Source organism: Chelonia mydas, chromosome 7, assembly GCF_015237465.2.
Source record: "Chelonia mydas isolate rCheMyd1 chromosome 7, rCheMyd1.pri.v2, whole genome shotgun sequence".
Classification (NCBI taxonomy): Eukaryota; Metazoa; Chordata; order Testudines; family Cheloniidae; genus Chelonia; species Chelonia mydas.
The window spans coordinates 88,456,513-88,482,856 of NC_057853.1; the positions used below are offsets into that span (position 1 = coordinate 88,456,513).

The 26,344-nt window shown below is 40.9% G+C and overlaps 1 protein-coding gene across 25 annotated transcripts in view; it reads right to left on the bottom strand.

Annotated features, from left to right (window-relative positions):
* Positions 1 to 4,053: 4,053 nt before the first annotated feature.
* The window catches only part of SGMS1 (sphingomyelin synthase 1), a 209,827-nt gene continuing 187,536 nt past the window's right edge, over positions 4,054 to 26,344 (bottom strand). For all 25 annotated transcript variants that reach the window (XM_037904997.2, XM_037905005.2, XM_037904999.2 and 22 more), the window contains 4 exons: positions 23,212 to 23,329; positions 11,364 to 11,517; positions 9,638 to 9,804; positions 4,054 to 5,640 (listed from right to left, as the gene is read on the bottom strand). In XM_037904997.2, coding sequence (XP_037760925.1) covers positions 5,461 to 5,640; positions 9,638 to 9,804; positions 11,364 to 11,517; positions 23,212 to 23,329 — 619 coding nt within the window. In that variant the 3' untranslated portion in view covers positions 4,054 to 5,460. The remainder of the gene's footprint in view (positions 5,641 to 9,637; positions 9,805 to 11,363; positions 11,518 to 23,211; positions 23,330 to 26,344) is intronic.

Genomic DNA, 26,344 nt, shown 5'->3' on the forward strand with positions numbered 1-26,344 from the left:
TTCTCTAAAACACCACAGGAATTATGTGACTGTCATCTGCGCTTATTACTAAGAAAAAGAGGAAAAAAGAGAAATATTAATTGCACCCACACAATCCTGCCCGGAAAAAGTCATCCAGAGACAGAGCAACTGCTTTTAGCAAGCAAACAACCTGGTTTCAAGAGAGACTGGGGGGACAACCTATATCTGAAGCCACTTAAAAAACAGCCTAATTGGAATGATTGATGAGACCACTAAAGGATCCAGCAGAACTGTCAAAAGTAAATAAGCCTCCAAGAAAAGAGATGGATCAGCAGCAGACAAAGCTTCTGTGGGGAAGCAACTATACTAACTGTGGTAATAAAGGGTCTGAGGAGGTCTAAAGGAGACTGAGGGCATGGCAATTCCAATGGAACATAGGAGATGGGCTCAAAGCTTTAAGAGCTAGGAGAGTTCCAATCTCCCTCACCCTCAGAATACAAGACCCCAGACTGACACTGAGCCTCCTGTGCATATGTTTTTTTCTAAATGATCGGGAGCAGCTCTTTGTAACTTCTTTAGAAAATGAGGATGGCAGAATCAAAGCAAATATACCATATCTGAACAATTTCAGAGATACATGGACAAATTCTCCTTGATTATGGGGACTGTGTGATATATTATGGTGGTTATTCTCTAATTATTGTATCAAACTCCAAATGTTCAGCCGCTGCACATTGGTTTATGGTCCCTGCAGGTTAAATTTTAACTTGCCGTATCTCTCAGAACTTCTACACCATATGGTCCTAGTGTCCTGTTGCTGGTTAATTTATCAATTTGTTACAGTATCTCCTCTTTTGAAGCGTTAAGTTTCTGATAGTTTCCCTTTTTATTACATGCAACTAAATAGATATCTTTCCAACATTCTATGTGCTAGATATTGATGCAAAGAAATCATGTAGCTTCTTGGCAATGCTTTATCCTTCTTAATTGCCCCCTTTATTCCTGGGTAGTCCAGTTTTGTCTCACATCTTAAATTTTATTTTCCATGTTCCCAAATCCTCTCTATCTCATTTTCACATGGTATCCACTGGACAAGAGTAACTCCAGTTACCCAACAGTTATTTGCTGCCAGCTACAACAGAAAGTATCAATCAAGACTGGTTTCTTTAATTTAATGAAAACTCACTGTGTGAATCAAAACATCTTTAGCAAAATCCATGCAGTAAGTCAGATACTATAATACAGAATGGAGCAGATTCAATTTAATGTAATGCTCATATATTCATACAAATGCCAATGATCTTTTATGTGTGATCATGAAAAATCTAGACAATCTAGTCACTTACCCCTGAGAGCTGGAATCTTTCCCAAGTGTTAATTTTTAGATCAACTTTTTAGCCCTGCAGTTGCAAATGTTATGATCGGGGTTATATTTTATTGAAACCCATTAGGAATGTACACACCCTTCATTTAAAATAGCTGCAAGAGACTAGGGGCCCCATGTAAAACAAGGCATAATGGAGACTGTCCAGAAACTGGCCATATGAGCACTTTTAAGAATTGATAACTCACCGTCTCGTAACTGCTGTTCAAGATGAGTTGCATATGTCCATTACACTGTAGGTGTACGTATATATCATGCACTGATGCCAGAGAGTATCTCCTCGTGGTACCCATAGGTGTGGCCCCATTTACTTCCTGACTTCCTCATGCTAAGAATGAAGGGTATAAAGAGCAGAGCCACATTGATCATTCTTCAGTTCCTTCACGCTGGGATACCAATGATAGACTCCAACGTGTTGAGGAAGGAGGATGGGTCATGTAATGCACATATGTAACACATCTCAAAGAACAAACTGTTACGAGAAGCAGAATAGCCATTTCTATTGGTGCTTGCATATCCTATTGCACTGTATATGACTACCAGGACAATCAGGGGCCAGGCAGAGAAGAACAAGGGTGTGAACCCCCCAAAACAAGCAAGTGAATCAACTGGTTGTATACAGTGTTATTGGGTATAAATGTGTGTCAGATAAGACCTTTTACAAAAGCTAGTAATGTTTTTAACTTGACTGTCATTCGAAGATGAATTATGCATGCATATACAGGTAGAAAACTGTAATTGTAACTCAGGTGTGCAACTACAGCACCACCTCACAGGAGTATGTGGAAGCAATCAGGCAGGGTGGGGCACCGCCCAGGCTAGTTGCTTACATTAAACTGGTTTCAGAGTAACAGCCGTGTTAGTCTGTATTCGCAGAAAGAAAAGGAGGACTTGTGGCACCTTAGAGACTAAGGTAGGTTAATAAGTTGGTTAGTCTCTAAGGTGCCACAAGTACTCCTTTTCTTTTTACATTAAACTAACTCCAAGTACCTAGCATTGTATACCCAGGGAAAGACAATGGTGGACCATTAAAGTTTACGTCAGCAAAACTTTTGTCACACAGGGTGTGAAAAAAACACATTCCTGAGCAACATAAGTTTTGCTGGCATAAGCACTTGTGTGCAAAGCACTATGTCAGAGGGAGATGCTCTCCTGCTGACATAGCTACTGCTGCCATTGAACAGGTTTTATTATGTCGACAGGAGAGCTGCTCTAACGTTGGCATGACATGACGACATGAGTGCTCTTATAGCTGCACAGTTGGATCGGTACACCTGTGCCTCTGTAAGCTTGTAAGCATAGACATGGCCTAAGGAAGGAAGGCGTTTCCCACACTCTGTGTAACCATGAATTACTACAGTCTGAGAAAAAGAAAACAAAGCACAGCAAATCCTGTTAAAAGGGAAGGGGAGACTTGGGACCAGAAGGGCTATTGGGGTCACCCTGCAAGGAGTAAATAGGTGGGTGGAAGCCAGAGTGAGACCTTTATGCCTGTAGGCTGGTTACTGGTGTCAGGGCTCTGAACCATGGCAGCATAGAGGCACCGAATGTTACAAGGTAGGAGGTGACAGAACCCCTTACTGGTGTGGGTGATCCCCAAAATGTCACAAAGCCTAAGCCATTATCAGTAGATATGGGACTAGGTGTCTCATCAGAAGATGGACTGTTTTTTCTTACATTTGTTTCTTCTCTTGATGCAGCTGTAATTGCATGCTGTCTAACAAATCTGTGGACTGAGGCCCTGGTCACCTCTGTACAGATGGCAACGATAGGAACATTTCCCATAAAAGGAAACGAGGATGGATAAGTGCACTCTTGTTGAATGCAGACAGCTTCTCAGGAAATTTGATATCTTTGGCAGCATAGGTGTGACAATGAAGCTTCCAATCCATTTAGAGTCGTCATGCTGCAATAGGATGATGTCCCATTTGCTCTGCATAGGATATGAAGAGCTGATAAGAAACTCAAAAGGGTTTTGTTCTGTCCAGGTAAAAGGCTCATCCTTGTGAGCATGTGACTTTGGAAGAGACTGACAAGTATGTAGACTGATTTAGGTGGAAATCAGATACGACCTTGGAAAGGTGCACTTTTTTTTCATAGATTATAGCATCTGGGGGATCTGTTATCAGCATGTGCAGTTCCCCACTACTCTAACAGAGGTGATGGCCTCTAACAGCCACTTTTGCTGAGAGGTGTAATAATGCAGCCGGAGGCTAAGGGTACAAACGAGGGACCCATAAGAGATGACAACAATAAATAAAGGAGGAGGTGGATTCCTGATAAGGGGAAGCCCTGCACACGTTGTCCTGGCACATGCACCAATTCAAAGATGACAATATCCTGTCTGAGATCCATACTAACTTGTCCAGATGGTGGACCTCAGAGTGGTAGATTGACTTGAGCTATGCCTGTGTGTACAAGCAATCATGTCACCTAGGAGCTTGAAGCAATTCCTCATTGTGGATCACGGATGATCCTTGTTCGCCACATGGAGGTCTGTCAGACATACAACCAGACTTTTAAATATTACCACTATTCCATAGTATTAATGCACTGACTTGTAAAATGTGAACACTGGCTAAAAATGAATGCTGTTTCGATAAAGTCCAATTCTGAATCCATTCAATAAAACACAGAAAAGTAAAGACAAGGCTCTGGAGTGTAAACCTACCATTAAATTTAAGACATATTGAAAAGATAAAAGAAAATACATTTTTTAAAAGTCTCTTTATTTTCCTTCACCATCATTGTTTTACAATACAAATATCACCTTGTGAATACACAAAAACCCTACAGAAGATAACTCTGCTTCACATAAAATACAGAACGGATATCTTCTTCATTCTTAAAAATCTATTTTGTTCTGCACATTGGCAAGGATATCATAGAATACTTCCCCAAACATACAGTATGTATGGTAGGAGTGAAACTTAGAGGTACATGCAGCTTCTGCACAAATATATTTTAAAGAAATAGATTATTTTTGTTGTTTTTCAACAACATTTTCATTAAAGGATGGAGAAACTATTCAATTTGAAGTCAGTGATCAGCTGTAAAACTCCTGAAAAAGGGAATCCATGGCTGTTGTCTTGACAGTTAAAATCCAGCTACTGAGTAGATAATAAAATCAATTTAAATCTTACATTTTACTATGACCTGCCCACAATGTGTGAACAAGATCTGAGCCTTTGATTTGATTTTTCCCTACTAATAGCAATTTCAACATTATAAGTAAATTTCCAGTTTAATTTAGTTATAAATGTAAAATTTATTAATGTATACAGTACATATAATTGTGTTTTCATGGAATATTTTATTTTAAATAAGAACATCTAAGACTGCCTACTGACCATACAATCAAGACAAGAAAGGCACTAGAAACATAGACAAATCTCTCTCTTCCGAAAAGCATTTTTTATTTTAACTCTCTTTTCTCTGACATGTAAAAATCTTTTTAAATTTAGTTTTCATACATATTTTGAAAAATAAAGTTAGGAAATACTTAGAAAATCACTTTACAACAGAATATTATTTTTTGCACTTTTTGACACTGTCACTGCAGATTTTACAAAATCAAAAGTTACTAAACCTTTCTGTGTCTTATCATTTTATTTGAAACATTGGTGTAACAGGTAGAAAGAGGTTTAATTTTCCCCCAGTCAGGTATTTAGAAACCTTCATATACACATTTGCTAGAAAATGGCTTACAGCCCAATCTTTGGGGCAAGAGATATGAAAAGTATGTTTTCCCAAGAAAATAATATGTTTTATTCCCAGATGTGACTGGAAAGACCAGAACCTATGATATAAAAGTTTTCATTTATGCTGTTGCATCATATACAAAGGAACATGGTGATGGGTAATGTAGATCCCAAATCTATTAACAAGAAATGTATACAGTGCATGATAAGTTAAATTTTCTTTATTGTTGTCCAACGCAGATCCTTTGGAGAAAAAAAAAAAGATCACAGTGCTTTCCAGGTAACTGAACAGGTTAGGTGAAGGTAATGGTTAAAAGATAAAAGATTAGTGAGCAGTTCACTTTTTTATGGCATCTTCTCTCATGGAGTTCTGAGCACTTTGAACAGTTCCTTTCCCCCCACTTTTTACAGCTGTTATGTGTCATTCACCAATCTGCCGTATTTAGCTTGCCTACCGAGATACAGCACCGGCCAGGGGAAGGGCCAATGGTAAGAACGAGGTACAATTCCTTGAACATTCTTTTCAAAGTACTGGAAGGGCCTGTACCACCACACCCGTGCAAGGAGGTTAGTTTGGGAAGCTTCTTTTAGCACCTGCACAAAGATAATTAGGAAAAAATAATTACAAACAAGCACAGCAATTTCTCTCATTACTTTAATGCACACTGTTTGCCACCATCTTCTGCAATTCTCCACAAATTTATTGTTTAAATTTACATAGTACCTGCCTCCTATCTCTATGCACATTTACATTAACAATATGAACATATACCAAAACCAACCTACATTGACAAAACTTCAGCTGGATAAAAATAATTATTGTTCACATGCTTCCTATCCACTGCCCCCGAAAAACTCTCCTTGAACATGTCCTAATAGTCAAACTGCAGCTCCACTGGGCCAAGTAAGCAAGTTATGGATTTGGGAGCCCTATGAGAACTCTCTGTCCTCTAGGGGTTGTCAGTTCCACACTAACATCAAGTCTCAACTGTCAAGGAGTTGTCCTAAGTGAGAGAATTTTTATATACAGCTGGAGGATCCAAACTATGAAGAACTTTCCAGATTAAAAGAAACATCTGTAACAATACGATGTATAAAGCAAGCCGGTTTTATGGAGCACAGGCATGTTTCTTGTGTGAAACACCAGTAAATAATTTGGTGTTCAAGCAATGCAGTAGGTAAAGTTTCTGAGTGGTTAACCCTTAGCTTTTCAGCAACCCAGTCTGGAGGTTATTGAAGCATGAATGACTCTGGAGACATTCATACCTGAAGGGGAAAAAAGTCACAAACTGGCAAAAAGCACACTTGGCTTCTGGAATCATCTGGGAATCCAGAAACAGGTAAGGAATCAACACAATCTAGGGTTGCCAACTCCAGGGCATGTCTATACCGCCCCACAGTTTGGACTAACGGGTGATGTCAGTAGTAGTGCTCCCCTGGTAGAAGCTGTGGGAGCAAAATTAAAGGTCCTGAGGTCACACGAATGTTGCATCAGTGAGAACTCAGGACTTTTACATTGTGACTACGCCATCCACATGGGGGAGTTAACAGTGCAGTACTTTGGTGTGCGCTGCTATTCACATCACTCCTTAGTCTAAACTGTGGGGCAGTGTAGACATGTCTTCAGTAACAAAAGAAAGACATACCCAATACAGTTAAAGGGGCTAACAACCTCTGCCATAACCTCTTTTTGCTTTCTCTAATCCGCAAATACCTCTTGACTCTTGTCTTGGGTCAATTTAAGCCAGCTATAGTTCAACCAAGTCAACTTTTGGACAGACACTGAGGCAGCACAGCAACCATGCTGTTTGGAAGGTTCGATGAATTAGTGATTCCAGTGCCAAACTGGGCAAGCACCATATTAGCCCAAGTAGGAAATATAAGCAAGTGGCCCATATAACAATATTTCATTTTCATTCTATCTCGAGAGGCTCATAGGCAAGATAGACCCATTCCAGTGAATCCAGGTTAGAAATGGGAGACCTCCTTCATCTACAGTCAGATGCAGCCCGCACAGCGGTGCCAATTTCCAAATTGCATATGGGCTAATGCTGAACCACATAGTAGACAGGAGAAAATAATGATGTTTTGTACTGTAATTGAACCAGCTCTCAGTAATACAGTGAAAATAGAGGTATAATCCATGATCATGGATGGCAATAATCATATTACCAATTTACCTTGTGTTATACAGCATGAACTGTGATGTAGACCCCTTGTCTTGTGCCTCTGGTATAAGATTCCTGACAAGACTACAGAACTAATATCACACACTTGATCTATACCATAAAGATGATCTCTTCCTATCTAGAGTTCTCCTACTCTTCATGAAAAGGACTGAAGTACCCAAGTCCTCTGAAGTCAATCCTGAGCCTCCATATTCCCAAACTGAACAGCACTGCTATTCAATCACCCTGAAATGGCTTATGAAATATCACAGTTGCTGCAGCTGGATGCCGAGTAAGGACACCCAAGACAAAGTGAAAGGACATTTAGAGAATGATTTATTCCTCAGCTGAACGTAAACTCAATAGTCCACAACCATCGCTACTATATAAGTCTTCCATCACAAAAGAACCATCCTGCCTGGGCCAGTTGGTATCAACACACACAATATTTGACAGATTACCTTTAGTCTCTATTCCTAAGCACACTTAATGATTCCCAGAACCAGTATATGCCGATATATCATCACTGTGAAAACTGGATGACAGGATAACCAATGTTTTTCTGTGCAACGAAGTACAGCATTTCCCATAATAAGACTTTTGTAGTGTAATTTCCACCACTATGGTTTAAGTTAGCTTTCACTTCACCAGTTTACAGTTGCAAAATGCATTGATTCATTTTTCTGAGAGCAGTAAACCTATCAGTACCAGGTTTGTATTACAATATAAAAGTACTGTAATGCCTTAAGCTTGCATTACTTTTTATATTACCAACTTAAAACAATTTTGCTGCTGGCATTAATTGTCAAGACCATATATTGCCATCTTTTCCTGTCATAAACCAACATCTAGAAGCTTTCTTTTCCAACAAACAAACAAACATATATATATTCCCCCAAGTCAGAAGCTTTGGGTATAAACTAGAAATGATGGAACATTGATGATTCACAGAACATTCATACTTCAGCACTGCATATAGGCCCTGAATAAGCACATGCTCAAGTGCTATGCTGAACTGGAGCCATAGCAGGCATATAAGGAGAGAATGTGTTAAAGGATATATAATCAGGATCTCAATTTTCCAAATATAATACTTTTACACTGACCTATTATCTTAGATCAAAAGAGACTCCATTCCTATCTTAGATTTTCTGAAGATCAGCAAATAGTTTTGAGTAAAAATAGGCACTAAATTTTTGCCCAAGTCTGAAGTCAGTCAATGGATTTTCCATTTAAACCGGGACTCTACATTACTGAGCCTTGGCAGACTAAATTAAAAATAAGTCAGTCAGCATTGCTATCGGTTTAACTCCACAAGACCCTCGAACACATGACGGTAGCATTAAAATAATGAGATTTTAAAACAAAAATAAATTATTTAGGTCTGTCTTCTGATTTTTGAGCTTTAGAGTTGTAAAAAAACAAATTTCTCTACCCACTCCACATCTCTCTCTGCTTCGTCCCAAAATTTCTTTTTCTTTCTTTCTTTCTTTCTGTTTCATATTTCTGGCTCCCTCCCGCCAGCTCTCCTTTATTCTTCAGATCACTACAGCCTCACGTAAGCTCCACTATCTCCTGCCTGGACCACACATGAAGAATGTGGGCAGCCTAGGCTGAACAGATAGCAAGTGTCAAAAATCGAGACGGGGGTGGGTGGTAATAGGTGCCTATGTGAGAAAAAGACCCCAAAATTGTGACTGTCCCTATAAAATTGGGACAGCTGGTCATCCTAGGGCAGCCTGGCTTCTGTCCCATTATTTTCAATGGGAAAAGGACAGCCACCTTTACTAGGTGCAACTTCACTTCCACTTGCAGATGCTTTAAGACAATGGCTCTTTTTACTAAGAGCAGCCTGGCTTCAGTCCCATCAAAAGTAATCGTGACAGACATTTCTGAAATGGCTAAAAGTGCACGAGCAGGCTACAGCATATCTGGAGATCAAGAAAAGCTTTACCCCTCTACCACCCCCATTAAATTATGAGTTGTGCTAATACCATAAGAGTGGACAATTTTGCTTTCTTCACCTTGCCCAAAATTCAAAAACACACATCCTTCAAAAGTGAAAATTAAATAAAAAATGAAGGCAGACTGCTTGTTTGGCAGGCAGGCTTTCCCACATTTTTGGTGATCAAGATAAGAGTGATGGAGCCCCACTGGCAGGGAAGAATAAACCTGTCATGCTTCTCTGCCATCACTGGAAGTTCTGTAGTTTTTTATTTTAAGTGTTCTGTACAAGTTTGGATTTTAGGAATTCTTGGGGTTTGTCTTCTGTTCTCTCCCGTAAGGCACAATGTGAGGGGAGAACAATCCATTCATATATCCTGGTTAAAAGTCTCAAAACAACATATCATAATTCATCTATTGATGTTCTAAAGAAGGAGATGAAGAACCAAGGAGAACCAAATATTTGGGTGAAAACTCACTTGCTGATTGGCCATTGTGTGATACCACCAGAAAAGTCTTGTAGTGATGTAGTAAGCCACCACCACATCCACAGTGTAGTGGTCATGAGCCAAGAGAATACAGAACATCCCAATTATGCTAAGAGCCCAACAAATCCAGTGATACCACCAAAGTCGCCGAGGTGAATCTGAAAGCAAGAAAAATAATCACTATTTAATCACATAAAAGAATGCTGATAACATTACTTAAACACACTAATTTATTACTCTGGAAGCCAGTAATTTATAATTAGAAGCAGGAGACTGTTAGACAACAACTGTGCACATGAATTGCACAATAAGAGTTTGAGTGCAAAATAACAAAATATTTAATGTTTACTTCTCAATTTGAAAAGTAATCAGTATATTTTTTTAAAATGTATTCATAGGTGTGGGAGAGAGAGCGAGAGTCTGGAGCTCTGCGCCTGCTGTAAGATCTGAAGCCTGAACCACAGTCATCAAAGTTAAGGCATGTCATGAACCAAAGTTAAGCCATGTATTACAGCAGATGTTACAAGTTTACTGTCTGACGCATGACCTTGGCAAAAGTATTGCTAGTGTTACTAAAACTCAGGCTCCTAAGAAGCAACAGATACTGGGTATGTGTGTAGACACACTTTAAAAAAATTAGCCCGGGTACATCCTGACACCAGATAAGGGGGGTTTGACGAAAGTGATAAATAGGGATGTTTAGCCGAGATGCTTGGAGCAAGATACAAGGAGAAGTAACAAGCAGATGTCATGAAACACATAAGGTGGTACATAAGTTGTTAGTCTACAAATGTCGGGGTACTTCACCACAACCCTTTATGTGGCCTAGGGGACAGCAGACTCTGGCTGCTGACTACCACTCCTTCCCATTGGGCACTTGTGTTTGCGTACTTGTAACCACTAGTACTGTGCCTTGAGAGCAATAACTTTTTGTCACTGAACAGTGCATGTGGTCTTTCTTTCTGGGTAGTACTATCAAGGTCTGCTGAACCAACTCTCTTTGCAGGGCTGGGATAGCATGGAGAGAGCAACATGCATGCCAACTGACAACAGTCAGACACTAAAAAAAGGAAAGGCTAATTGAATCCCCAAAAAATTACACCTGTGACTCTTTGGCTAGTTTATCTCAGTCTATAAAAACAGAAGTATGTATAACCTTATAAAGTATTTTGGGATTGTATTATACATACTACAAGGCTACTGTAATTCCTTTTTTCCTATATCCTCTTCCCTACCATATTGTGTGTATACGTAAACTTTTGGGCCTGATCATCTCTTCAATTGTATGCATACAACTTCCAGTATCTTTGGGAAAGTCACTTAGGTTTTTTGTGCCACATTTCCCATTCTGCAAAACAAGTATGCTAATATTTACCTACTAAACTGAGGTATTGTGAGGCTTGTGCTTTTAAACGATTGAAATACTTGGATCAAAAGCACTATATTCACTGAGCATGAAGTATGTTTTATATCGTGTTCTAGTCAAAATATACTTTAATAAGAATGAATAATCCAAGTATAACTCATACAGTAGTGTTATTCCATTTTCACCTGTTTTCTTAGTCAATAAAGCATATATTATTGTCTTACATTACTGAATAGACTTGAACAAGCTGGGTTTTTCACTCTAATTCTATTAATGGATCGAGACAGTGAACATTTTTTAATAATTAATTATATACAAAATTAAATTCCATAAACATTGTAATGAACTTACACTCTTTGATAAATAAATATGTAAGTGTTAACATGACTGTGTGGCCGCTGTACAGATAGTCACCACACATGTTGTGGGATCCTGTGATAGATAACCCCCCTCCAGCAAGCAATTTCATTATCCTCCTCAGGTGAGACTCCCAATCTCCAAAGAGCTGGTGGAAGAAGAGAAGAACATATTTAACCAAGATTATTTCATGCTGCATTAAAGATATGAAAAATTAACATAGATTATGAGAGAAGGCATTACCCTACAGGGTGTCAAGCATCTCCAATTTAATGCTGAACAAGCCTGACTCCCATTGATGCTAACAGGACTTGAGGATGCTTACTAATTCGTGTGATCAGACCCTTTATCTCGGTAATTTTACACATGAGCTATTTAATGAGAAAAAAACCGATTGGTTCCAAAGACTACTGCCAAATATCTTTGAGGCATAAGAATGAGACTTTAAGACTACAATACATAAAAATGGAAAAAAAATAAACGAATTGTTTTCAGATTACAACATGGAGAAAACACTACTGGGATGAAAATGCATAATTAAATAGATTTATATTTTCTAAGATAGGAAACCAAAAATTATGGAGACTTCCCTTAGAGAAAAAATTGTCAGGGCCTTCCCCTTTCTCTGCAAATAGCTAACGGTTTGGGGAGAAAAGGAAACTAACAAATAGCCAGCCTTAACTCATTCACTTTCAATTAAAATAATCAACATGACATATCTTTTTGGTGTTATACAGGATCAAAGCAATAACTCCATAGTTACTGCCATTACATCTAGCAATTAATAATTCCATGATTTTAGAGCATTATCAGTTATGGTAACACTAAAATAGGTAACGTGAAATCATTTTCTCTGGTATTCATAAATATTTATAAGTGCTGCCATTTATGACATTCTTCTGCAGCTGTTTTGCCGGCAACATTCAATATTGTTCATTACTGTAAGGAAAAATTATTCTAATGAGAGCTTTAAATTCAGGTAATTGTTTAGTTTTCTCAATGGGAGCTACACAGCTATAACTGAGAATGCTTTGTAAGCGCCGTAGATACACTGTAGAATCCTGGGAAAGTAGGAAAACAACTCCTAGCAAAACAGCTTTTCTATCTCCTTTACAGCTACATCTCCAGAAAATAGTGAAATGTTTCAGAGTAGCAGCCATGTTAGTCTGTATTCGCAAAAAGAAAAGGAGTACTTGTGGCACCTTAGAGACTAACCAATTTATTTCTCACATATGAGTGGCAAAGGAATTAAGTCAACCAGGCAAATAATTTGTACAGCAATTGTAAAAGGTCTTCCAAATTTAGCTTATTTTCTAAGAATGAGACAGAACCCAGAAGCTAAGGTCAGGCAGTCAAAATACAGAACTGACAGATTAATCAAATGTATGTAGTCTTGCCTAAATCCAATTCCTAGAATACAGGGTTTTTTGGAGCTACGCTGGTTTCTATTGGCAAACAGATGTGTTTGTGGAGGAAAAAAATAGGTTATTTTACTACATGAGCTATCATGCAACTTACTTACTTCTTCCAATGAATAATGGACCAATGCAAAGCAAAATTCACAATAAAAATTCAAACATCTAACAGCAATGGAATATAAACACAATAGCTATAAAAACATGGAATAGTTTCCTGGGATTACAAGATGACACACGAAGCCAGTGGTTCCCAAACTTGTTCCGCCGGTTGTGCGGGGAAAGCCCCTGGCGGGCCGGGCCGGTTTGTTTACCTGCCTCGTCCACAGGTTCGGCCGATCGCGGCTTCCAGTGGCCGCCGTTCGCTGCTCCAGACCAATGGGAGCTGCTGGAAGTGGCGCGGGCCAAGGAAAGTATTGGCTGCTGCTTCCAGCGGCTCCCACTGGCCTGGAGAAGCGAACCGCGGCCACTGGGAGCCGCGATCGGCCGAACCTGCGGATGTGGCAGGTAAACAAACCGGCCCGGCCGGCTAGGGGCTTTCCCCGCACAATCGGCGGAACGAGTTTGGGAACCACTGCATTAAGCAGATCAAGCAGCAGAAGCATCTATCTGTAGCACCAGTAAAATCCTATACACTGAATGCCACAGATTGCAAAAATGTACTTTACATACCAATGTCTCTTTTCTTTGAAAAAAATCTCATCTAACACATATTCTGAAGCCCAACGCCTCCACAAAAAATAAGTATGTTAAACAGAAATCAAATTCTTCCAGTGACAGACTGCAATTTTTAGGTGTTTTCATTAAAATCTGGTAACCTCCCATTTTCCTTTTAATTTGATAATGATAAACTGTAAACAATTAAGATGAATTAAATGAAGTCCCTTAGTAACAGTGCTGTTCCTACAGAAATTAATCCAATAGTAAATTGGATGAATTGTCCAATTTAATGAGCTTGATTGAACACCACCTTAACAGTCATTGTGGTGTGATAACATCTGAAATTTGACACAATGGTTTCTGCATAAAGAAGAGCTGTAAAGCTTTATAGTTCTGGTTACCCATATTCCCCTATTATTACCCACTCCTCATATGGCCACCACCCAGTGTATCCAGTGTTGGAAATGCCTCCATAAATTATGTACAGCATTTCCAGCTCTGTTGTATCATTTCCACAAGTTGGCGCAAACATCAGCAAGGAACATAGGACATTGGTTGTACGTGCAGTGAGTGCTAGATAACTACATTTGCTCACTTTGTGATATGGCCATTTCCCTCTGGCTGTGGAGCCAGGCCACCTAGGCACAGATTTAATACAATTCAGTGCCTCCTTTACCAGGCTGCTGAGTGTTCAGGAAGGTAGAGCAGATCTCACACAGATGATGAGGAAACACCATCACTTACTGGCTGTTGTTCACTATTCCCACCAATGCAGAAAAAACTGAAGGCTGGTGCCTTAGCTGTCTCCTGGGGAAAGTCAATCTGCGAACTATCTATACCCTCCTATCTCCCCAAAAAAGGAAGATAAAACCTGTGTTCATTACACTCCTCTGAAGAGTGACTGAAAAACCCATTTTTTTTCTAGTAACCCCCTCTGCAGCAAGGATAGGGAAAGAGCAATTGACACAGTGGTCTATGAATGGAGCAAAATTCTCCTGCCTATCACAAGTATTCAGATGCATTGGGATGAATAGGATGGGTAGGTGACTATGTGGAGAGGCTGGGGAGACTGGTTAGAAAAAAGAAGAAAGAGGGATTTTGGGAAGAAGTGAGATTACTGGAGAGAAGAAGAGTAAGAAATGGAGAGATAATAACTGAAGGAATGAAGGAGACAATACAGAGAATGCAAGGAAGGAGAAACCGGTGCGGGGGCCGGGGGGGGGGGGGGGGGGGAGTGTTAGCAAGGGACAAACAGGTAATGAGAACTGAACAATGGAAGAAACCAAACGTTAATAACTACAATATGAAAGAAAAGTGAGATGTGAAAGACAGGAAAGAAGCTTTAAAAAAAGGCAGAGTGGCAGAGTTTTCAAAAACATTTTATTAAATAGAAAGATGATTGATGAAGTACTACCACAAACTAGACACATTCAGACTGTTTCCACAAACAAAAGCTTATTAAAAACCAGCTAAAACTGCTAAGAGCAAAACATATTCACACAAACACACAATACAAAAGAACTTACAAGTTCTGGAAAACTTGTTTATAATACTTTAACATCCAGTCACAACATTAAACATACTCCACATCTCTCTCAAGGATACAGACACACAAAAGACTCACCAAATTAATCCAACTCACACTGTAATGAAAAGCTTAACCTTTTTCAGCAACACTATAATTTATATTTATAACAGACATAAATGGGAAAGCGTGTGACATGTTGTTCTTTCATGTGGGAAGTATAAGTTTGGAGTTAAGGGTTCGGCATTGCAGTGTCTCCCTGCCCCCAGTCTGAAGCAAGAAACAGTGTACAGACTTCTCTGACCTCTAATGAAGCTCTGGTTCTTCAGAGGCTTACTATCTCCCTCTAGCTTCAGCTAGCCCACTGGCGTGGAAACCCTGTCTTCCACCCCAAGCACAAGGGATTATCAATGAGAAGGACAGGGCTGACCCGTGGCCATCTTTTATAGTTAGTCCTTTCCTCTCCTCATGATTCCTACTGTTGACCTCTGTCCACCTATGCTCCCTGGAACACATGGATGCATTGAAGTATCCATATACCACATTTGTCCTGGGACTTGCTTCCCTTTCCTAGCAGCACTGGCAGTCTGACAAGCCTTCTCTGGCTCACTGGAGTGGGTTTCACTGCCAGCAAACCACAAGCAGTTTGACTGTAAAATCTAAGAGGCCTCAGAACATTAGTTTCCACTTTTCATTTTGAAAGAAATTTAACTAGTGTAGCCCACAGAGGAGCTGCATGTGCGTGCGTGCAAATTTACTTCAATTCAAACAGTAGGTGGAAGAGCCAGGTAGATTTCCACATATCTGACTGGGTTTATCCCTTCCTCTTGATGTTTAAACTATCTATGCAATGAATGATTTAGGCTCAAAGATAGCCTTTGGAATGCACCATATATATATATATATATATATATATACACACACATACATACACACACACACACACACATATACTTAAAAATCTATTTCTGAAGATTCCACTCCCCCTCCAAACAAAGGTTTTGGCTCCTTCCAGAAAATCACTAACTCTTTTATGGAGTGTTTGTAAGATACTGCCTGGCTGCTCACACCTGCTAGAGTGACTCTGATCAGATATTTTAATGCATTCAAAAGAGGCCACTAATAGAAGTAATGGAATTTTTTTACACTTTGTTGCAAGCATAACAGGGGCATATTAGTCACTCAAAGAAAAGACTGTATTGCATGCCCACAAACTACCTGGAAGTGTAGGATCTAACGGCTTAGTATATTAACCAGCTAGGATCTAATGGATTAGTGTAGTAACCAGATAATTCTTCATGCTGTATCTTAATCTAATTTTAAAGAGGTTCACAGCCTAAAGTAGCCATGGTAACCACTTAATAATTAGAACAAAACATGTACTACTTAAATCAGTCACTACTGAATACATTTGTCTTCTGAAGACTAATATTTCTTTATTTTAGAGCTCATTCTTGTTTTAAAAACCTCAACAGAAGGCATGAATTGTACTTTTCAGACAGTTTTAACATTAAGGATCTGTTTAGTGTCTTTCATGGTGATTATACTTCCTGCATTACCCATAAAAGCCTAGAATTCGCCCAAACATCAAATCATTTCTTTCAAATTATGTTTGACTCAGATAAGGAGATGAGAAGGGATTTTCGGGATTGAAAATGTTCTGTATTTTACAAGGAAGTCCTGAGAAAGATCAAGAGAAGCTAATCAATATATCAAAACTCTGCAGTAATGCAGTACAGTGCAGGTTAGTCCTTGTTATAAAGGTCACTTAAAACGTTGGCAAATCTGCCTAATTTCTGTTGAAATAAAGAATGTTCCTTTTCAGAAATGGCAGATTTACTCAGTTTGGAATTATAGTATCTGTTTTCTTTTTGTACTTATAGTGGCTCACTGTTTGACTGACTGATTACACATGTTGCTGATTTCTCCTTCTCATGTCCCTTCCCATTCCTCCGTTTACAAAGACTTATGTCTCCAAGCAGCCACATACGATTTGGCAAAGACTACACTGTCATCATATAAGCAGAGCTAATTTCCATCATTGGTCAGCACACTCATTGGAACATTTTCTCTTGGAAACCAAATATTTTGGGTTTGTCTACTTTAAGAACATGTCGGCATTTTTCTGCATCAGTGCAGTTCCACCCATAAAAGAACAGTAGCAATACTACTGTAAAGTAGGTTAAGGGGTTTTGGATTTTTAAGATGGCCTATCAACTAATTCTGCTCTGGAAGTGGAGTTTTCACCAATACAGAAAAATGTGGACGAAGCCGTAGAGAGCTTGTACAGGGGAGGTTTCAAATAGGCTGATTAGATTATTTCTCTCAAGCTTCATAATTACCATAATTAACATCTAGGCTGGGGAGGGATAGGAATGCTATGGAGAGAGTGAGCGAGCACTACAGCTTGTCTTCAGTTTTTGTATCACTTAAATTATATTGGTTTCAAACTGGTATAATATAACCCCCCTTGTGCAGACGCAATTATACCTATATAAAGGTGCTTATACTAGGATAGCTTAGTCTTGTAAATTTAGGGGAGTAAGTAGAGCTGGGTGGGAATTTGCCATAAGAAAATCATTAAGATGGAAAATGTACTGTCCACAAAATCTAATTTTTTTATTGGAAAATTTCTGTTTTTCAAAGACTCTTTGATTTTCTATTAGAAAAATGGAAACAAGATATTTCTCATTGGGTCAGTTTGATACAAATTGGAATATTTTACTTGTTTAACTAACCTGAAATGCTTTGTTTCAAATCAATTCAACAAAACATTAAACTGCTGTGACAAAGCTCTGTCCTTGCCTCCGTGGGTCCCGCATTTCCTGGCGGATTTCGCTAGCCTCAGAGGCTCACTGTGACCCTCCACGTAACCCTTCTCTTTCTAGAAACAAGGGAAGCCATTTTCATCATAAGCCAGCAAGGGAGGTGAGGAGAAGTTATCCTTCCTTGCACAGTCTCTGTTGTCTCCCAGTCTCAGCGATTAATCAGGGGGCAAAAGGGGGGGGTAGAGGGGGGAGAGCCCAGGCCCACCCTCTACTCCGGGCTCTAGCCCAGGGACCCTAATAGTATCAGCTATGGTAGCTGACCTTTTAGAAACATGACATGTACAATTCCCTGGGCTACTTCCCCTACAGCAGCCCTCACTTCCTCAAGCTCCACTTCACCCTTACCTCAGGCCCTCCTTCCTCGTGCCTGATATGGTGTGTAGTACTCAGTCTCTCCAACAGCGCAACTTCCTCCCACAGCTCCTGACATGCACACCCACCTGACTAACTGGGAGGTTTTTAACAAGTTTCAGCCAGCCCGATTGGCTTCAGGTGTCCCAATAAACCTAGCATTCTCCCTGCCTTCTGGAAAGTTCTTAATCGGCCCCAAGTGTCTTAATTGACCTGGAGCAGCTGCCATTTCACTTATCCTGGTACCAGGGATTTGTTTAGCCTGGAGCTAATCTCCCACTACTTTTCTATAGCCATCTGGCCTTGCCCCGTCACACTGTACTTTCCTACTAGTGCATTGCCTCATGGGACCTACAGGTCAGGCTCTCTGGAGGACTACAAATCCCACAATGCCATCTGGACTCCCCTTTGATGAAACTGCATGCGGACTTGTGAATCGCAGATATATTCCAGCTGTGAAGCTTGGTCCTTGGGGAGAATAGAGCCCATCAGGCTCCCAAAATACAACTTCCATGTTCACCTAAGTGGTGAAAGAACAGGTTAAGGACAATTTAGAAAAGCTGGACATGCACAAGTCCATAGGGCCAGATCTAATGCACCCGAGGGTGCTGAGGGAGTTGGCTCATGTGATTGCAGAGCCATTGACCATTATCTTTGAAAACTCGTGGTGATTAGGGGAGGTCCCGGATGATTGGAAAAAGGCAAATATAGTGCCCATCTTTAAAAAAGGGAAGAAGGAGAATCTGGGGAACTACACACTGGTCAGTCTCATCTCAGTCCCTGGAAAAATCATGGAGCAGGTCCTCAAGGAATCCATTTTGAAGCACTTGGAGGAGAGGAAGGTGACCACAGAATCATAGAATATCAGGGTTGGAAGGGACCTCAGGAGGCCATCTAGCCCAATCGCCTGCTCAAAGCAGGACCAATCCCCTATTTAATCATCCCAGCCAGGGCTTTGTCAAGCCTGACCTTAAAAACTTCTAAGGAAGGAGATTCTACCGCCTCCCTAAGTAACACATTCCAGTGTTTCACCACCCTCTTGGTGAAAAAGTTTTTCCTAATATCCAACCTAAACCTCCCCCACTGCAACTTGAGACCATAACTCCTTGTCCTGTCCTCTTCTACCACTGAGAATAGTCTAGAACCATCCTCTCTGGAACCACCTCTCAGGTAGTTGAAAGTAGCTATCAAATCCCCCCTCATTCTTCTCTTCTGCAGACTAAACAATCCCAGTTCTCTCAGCCTCTCCTCATAAGTCATGTGTTCCAGACCCCTAATCATTTTTGTTGCCCTTCGCTGGACTCTCTCCAATTTATCCACATCCTTCTTGTAGTGTGGGGCCCAAAACTGGACACAGTACTCCAGATGAGGCCTCACCAATGTCGAATAGCGAGGAACGATCACGTCCCTCGATCTGCTCGCTATGCCCCTACTTATACATCCCAAAATGCCATTGGCCTTCTTGGCAACAAGGGCACACTGCTGACTCATATCCAGCTTCTCGTCCACTGTCACCCCTAGGTCCTTTTCCGCAGAACTGCTGCCTAGCCATTCGGTCCCTAGTCTGTAGCGGTGCATTGGGTTCTTCCGTCCTAAGTGCAGGACCCTGCACTTATCCTTATTGAACCTCATCAGATTTCTTTTGGCCCAATCCTCCAATTTGTCCAGGTCCCTCTGTATCCTATCCCTGCCCTCCAGCGTATCTACCACTCCTCCTAGTTTAGTATCATCCGCAAATTTGCTGAGGGTGCAATCCACACCACCCTCCAGATCATTTATGAAGATATTGAACAAAACCGGCCCCAGGACCGACCCCTGGGGCACTCCACTTGACACCGGCTGCCAACTAGACATGGAGCCATTGATCACTACCCGTTGAGCCCAACAATCTAGCCAACTTTCTACCCACCTTATAGTGCATTCATCCAGCCCATACTTCTTTAGCTTGCTGACAAGAATACTGTGGGAGACCGTGTCAAAAGCTTTGCTAAAGTCAAGAAACAATACATCCACTGCTTTCCCTTCATCCACAGAACCAGTAATCTCATCATAGAAGGCGATTAGATTAGTCAGGCATGACCTTCCCTTGGTGAATCCATGTTGACTGTTCCTGATCACTTTCCTCTCATGTAAGTGCTTCAGGATTGATTCTTTGAGGACCTGCTCCATGATTTTTCCGGGGACTGAAGTGAGGCTGACTGGCCTGTAGTTCCCAGGGTCCTCCTTCTTCCCTTTTTTAAAGATTGGCACTACACTAGCCTTTTTCCAGTCATCCGGGACTTCCCCCGTTCGCCACGAGTTTTCAAAGATAATGGCCAATGGCTCTGCAATCACAGCCGCCAATTCCTTTAGCACTCTCGGATGCAACTCGTCCAGCCCCATGGACTTGTGCACGTCCAGCTTTTCTAAATAGTCCCTAACCACCTCTTTCTCCACTGAGGGCTGGCCATCTACTCCCCATGCTGTGATGCCCAGCGCAGCAGTCTGGGAGCTGACCTTGTTCGTGAAGACAGAGGCAAAAAAAGCATTGAGTACATTAGCTTTTTCCACATCCTCTGTCACTAGGTTGCCTCCCTCATTCAGTAAGGGGCCCACACTTTCCTTGGCTTTCTTCTTGTTGCCAACATACCTGAAGAAACCCTTCTTGTTACTCTTGACATCTCTTGCTAGCTGCAGCTCCAGGTGCGATTTGGCCCTCCTGATTTCATTCCTACATGCCCGAGCAATATTTTTATACTCTTCCCTGGTCATGTGTCCAACCTTCCACTTCTTGTGAGCTTCTTTTTTATGTTTAAGATCCGCTAGGATTTCACCGTTAAGCCAAGCTGGTCGCCTGCCATATTTACTATTCTTTCGACTCATCGGGATGGTTTGTCCCTGTAACCTCAACAGGGATTCCTTGAAATACAGCCAGCTCTCCTGGACTCCTTTCCCCTTCATGTTAGTCCCCCAGGGGATCCTACCCATCCGTTTCCTGAGGGAGTCGAAGTCAGCTTTCCTGAAGTCCAGGGTCCGTATCCTGCTGCTTACCTTTCTTCCCTGCGTCAGGATCCTGAACTCAACCAACTCATGGTCACTGCCCCCCAGATTCCCATCCACTTTTGCTTCCCCCACTAATTCTTCCCGGTTTGTGAACAGCAGGTCACAAGGAACAGTCAACATGGATTCACCAAGGGCAAGTCATGCCTGACCAACCTGACTGCCTTCTATGATGAGACAACTGGCTCTGTGGATATGGGGAAAGTGGTGGATGTGATATATCTTGACCTTAGCAAAGCTTTTGATACGGTCTCCCACAGTATTCCTGACAGAAAGTTAAAGAAAAATGGATTGGATGAATGGACTATAAGGTGGATAGAAAGCTGGCTAGATTGTCGGGCTCAGCAGGTAGTGATCAATGGTTTGATGTCTAATTGGCAGTCGGTATCAAGCGGAGTTCCCCAGGGGTTGGTCCTGGGGCTGGCTTTGTTCAACATCTTCAATAATGATCTGGATGATGGGATCGATTGCACCCGCAGCAAGTTCGCAGATGACACTAAACTTGGGGGGAGAGGTAGATACACTGGAGGGTAGGGATAGGATTCAGAGTGACCTAGACAAATTGGAGGATTGGGCCAAAAGAAATCTGATGAGGTTCAACAAGGACAAGTGCAGAGTCCTGCACTTAGGATGGAAGAATCCCATGCACTGCTACAGGCTGGGGACCAACTGGCTAAGGGGCAGTTCTGCAGAAAAGGGCCTGGGGATTACAGTGGACGAGAAACTGGATATGAGTCAACAGTGTGCCCTTGTTGCCAAGAATTCTAACGGCATATTGGGCTGCATTAGTAGGAGCACTGCTAGCAGACTGAGGGAAGTGATTATTCGATTCTATTTGGCACTGGTGAGGCCACATCTGGAGTATTGCGTCCAGTTTTGGGCCCCCCAAATTGGAGAGAGTCCAGTGGAGGGCAATTAAAATGATTAGGGGGCTGGGGCACATGTCTTATGAGGAGAGGCTGAGGGAGCTGGGCTTATTTAGTCTGCAGAAGAGAAGAGTGCGGGGGGATTTGATAGCAGCCTTCAACTACCTGAAGGGGGGTTCCAAAGAGGATGGAGCTAGGTTGTTCTCAGTGGTGACAGATGGCAGAACAAGAAGCAATAGTCTCAAGTTGCAGCGGGAGAGGTCTAGGCTGGATATTAGGAAAGACTATTTCAAGACGAGGGTAATGAAGCACTGGAATGAGTTAGCTAGGGAGGTGGTGGAATCTCCATCCTTAGAGGTTTTTAAGGCCCAGCTTGACAAAGCCCTGGCTGGGATGATTTAGTTGGGGTTGGTCCTGCTTTGAGCAGGGAGTTGGACTAGATGACCTCCTGAGGACTCTTCCAACCCTAATCTTCTATGATTATATGTGTCAATGCGCCACAATGGGGAAATACAATTTAATGTCGAACTAACTTGCAACGAAGCATCCTACCTGAGTTCAACCAACAGAAATGAAACACTGATTTCAGGAATGATGAAAGGTTTTGTTTCGATCGAAAAAGGAGAAAACATTTTAATATTTTTGAAATGAAGTTTTTTGGAATATTTAATTCCATGAAAATTTTCCAAATGTTAACTTTTCTTTTCAATTCGGGATGAAAACACAAATGCTGAAATACTGAAATTTCCCATAAGATGGAAATTTCAAATTTTGCTCAGCTCTAGAAGTAAGCTACAGTGGTATATGGCACCTCTACATCAGTAACTGCATCTCATTATAGGATGTACAGATTCCACTATCTCAGAAAAAAAACAAAACAAAAAAGTCGCACCCCTAATCAAAATAGTTAAAAATTGACACAAACACTGTAAATTAGGCCTGAGAAGGGAGTGCTTTGCATTGTTCGACAGCTAGCACCCCGGTTGACAAATTCGCAGCATTGACGATCTGTGAAAAAACGTCCATGCCATTCCAACTTATATGAGAGTTACAATCAACAGGGCTGTTCACAGTTATTAAGGATCTCTGGCATGTGGAAAAAGGAAAAAGAAAAAAGAGCAGAAGCTACCAAATGGAATTGCAGTGAGAAAAACTTACCTTTGGAGAACAGTTGAAATGCATACCGGGTACTGGCAGTGTAGTTACATACATCGTAATACATCGATATAGGTATAGTGTGCCAACTATACAGAAAAATCTTCTGCTAATAATAGACCTGGAGAAAGGGGGGAAAAAGTGTCATTCTAAGGAAACAAATTCTACCAAGATTTGTCTAAAAACATGAAAGGCATCAGTCTAGAGTATCATGTTGACAATTCAAGCTCAGTAATTTTAATAATGCTTTATGCATCTACATCAGCTTTCATTTAAGACTATTAAAGAATTTTACAAACAGTAGTAAATAGAAGGTATCTCCCATTTTACAGGTGCAAAACAGGCACAGAATGCAATTAAGATTACACAGTAACTCAGTGGCAGAATTAAGTGGCAGAATTAAGACTAAACCCCAAATTTCTAACTTTTAGTTCTAAACGCTAACCTACGATCGCTTCCTACTACCATTCCTCATAAATACAAATAACTCATAGTTTAAAGGTAGCAAACAAAGCCAGTCCAAAACTAATATAGGTTTCTAGCCAGAGGCTGAATTCCTTTAATCTCTGCAGAGTATCTCTGCATCTACGAACAGTGAATTATCTTCCAAAAGGAGCAATCATATTCGATTTACTCATATACATTAAAAATGTTACTCATGAAAGAGAATCAGCAATCTAAAATACAGAAATCCAATTATTACAAAGCTGAATTAGACCAACCAATGACAAAAGGAGGTTATTTACTAATATCGGAAGTCCTCTGAAATATGTGGTCCGTATCTGTATTCAACACATGGATATGCATGAGCATGCATCGAGTCCAGACATTTTAACGAGCAGTGTCCATTGGCCCTCATATCCGCAGTGGGTCTTCTTGTGTTTTCGAGTGAGGATATAAGAGGTACTGCTGGTTGACGTCCCCTCAGTTTCTCTTCTCATGGTGAATCCAACCAGACCAGAAGCAGAGGGGACGGAGGGCAGGTAGTTGAATACAGATAGGGAGTGGAGGGTACCCTCAAGTCTTTTAATGAATGAAGAGTCATTCATTTTCTTATTAAAGAGGTTTGACTCATCAAAGGGAAGGTCCTGCATAGTATTTTTCACTTCCCTGGGAAAGCCCAAGGATTGCAACCAAGAATCCCTCCTCATAAAAACACCTGTGGTCAAGCTTCTGGATGCTATAACTGTTGCATCAACTTCAACCTGAAAAGCTCTTTTTGCTACCAACTTGCCCTCCTTTAGAAGGCTCACCCAACCTCGATCGGCTCAGGGAAGGAGCGCATCTCTTATGGACAGTTCTTGACAGGCATCTGTCCTTGCGCCCATGAGAATGCCCTTTATTCTCATGGGAAGCCCTGAAGGAAGAGTCTTTGGGCTTTGAAATTGAAGGCTCTGCTCCTAGACATGTGCTCATTTATTGAGGCTGCTGTAGAGGAGGGTTTCCCTGGCCCAGATCAGGGGTCTCAGGGCCTTCTCCATTAAGGGTTTCCTAAGATGAAGCTCACAGGATTTGCAATTTATTGGTGGAAATGATCGACAAACACAGAAGAAATGTGTGTTTCACCCAGACAGTAGAGATAACATTGGTGTTCCTTTTTGACAGCGAAGGATCTAGTGCAGGAGATGCAGTTTTTGAAGCCTGGGACTTTGGGCATAGGCCCAGACCGCAGGGAGGTAGTCCCCAGTCCTGGGAAGCAAAGTACACAAATGACACTAAAACTATAGCTGTACTAAGCTAAAAAGAATAACTATATACTATTTTATCTGCAGGATCTCTGAAAGCTGAAGAAAGAGAGAACATTGAATTCTGACTCAGGACCATGCGGCGGTAAGGAACTGAGGGGGTGTCAACCTGTACTGCCTCTTCTACTCTTGCTCAGAAGCATGAGGAGACCAACTGAGCATATGTGGACCAACAGACACAGCTTTTTAAAATCTCTGAACTCAGGTGCATGCTGCACATGTGTACCCACATGAGGACTACATATAGGAACCAGCACTTGAAGAAAAACTGGAGGTTTAAATACCATGGATCCACAGTGGACTCATGAAAACACAATCAGTCACATGTTTCAAAATTTACCTCTGTAATTACACCTGCAAGTTTTATCCATTCAGGTTTGAGTGTGAAAACCTGATCATTAGCTGTCACCCTAATTGCAAATTCATGTTAAAAATGAAATGCAGGCTTTGCAAGTACCAACTGCACACAAAATACAAGTATAACTTTAGGTTGCAGGTTGAGGCCAACCCAAAATTTGGCCCACTTAGCCTTCTGCTGCCAACTTTCAATGTAATTATAGTAGTAATAACTATAATAACAGTAGCAATAATATTAAATATTGGCAAGCATATATATGATCCATCAGGATTAAGCCTCACTGAGTAAGAGAATCACTCCGAGATATTCTCAAAAACAACAGATAAAGGTTAGAGGAAAGAAACTTAACATAGAAGAAATCTGGTGAAGAACTGGTACAACCTTGTGTTAGTTACATGTTATGTTGGTTTTGCTTTCGTAAAATAATCAGAATTTAAAACTGAGGAAATGATGGCAAACTAGGCTTGCAGTTTCTCATCCAGCCAAAAGTAGAATTCTTGGGTAAGATCAAACATTATCCTTTCTCCCATACTGTCTCTACTTGTGTCATAAATATAAAGGGAAGGATAAACACCTTTAAAATCCCTCCTGGCCAGAGGAAAAATCCTTCCACCTGTAAAGGGTTAAGAAGCTAGGATAACCTCGCTGGCACCTGACCAAAATGACCAGTGAGGAGACAAGATACTTTCAAAAGCTGGGAGGAGGGAGAAAAACAAAGGGTCTGGGTCTGTCTGTGTGTGATGCTTTTGCCGGGGACAGAACAGGAATGGAGTCTTAGAACTTAGTAAGTAATCTAGCTAGATATGCGTTAGATTATGATTTCTTTAAATGGCTGAGAAATTAAGCTGTGCTGAATAGAATGGATATTCCTGTCTGTGTGCCTTTTTGTAACTTAAGGTTTTGCCTAGAGGGATTTCTATGTTTTGAATCTAATTACCCTGTAAGGTATTTACCATCCTGATTTTACAGAGGTGATTCTTTTTTACTTTTACTTCTATTAAAATCCTTTTTCCTTGTTCTTAAGATCCAAGGG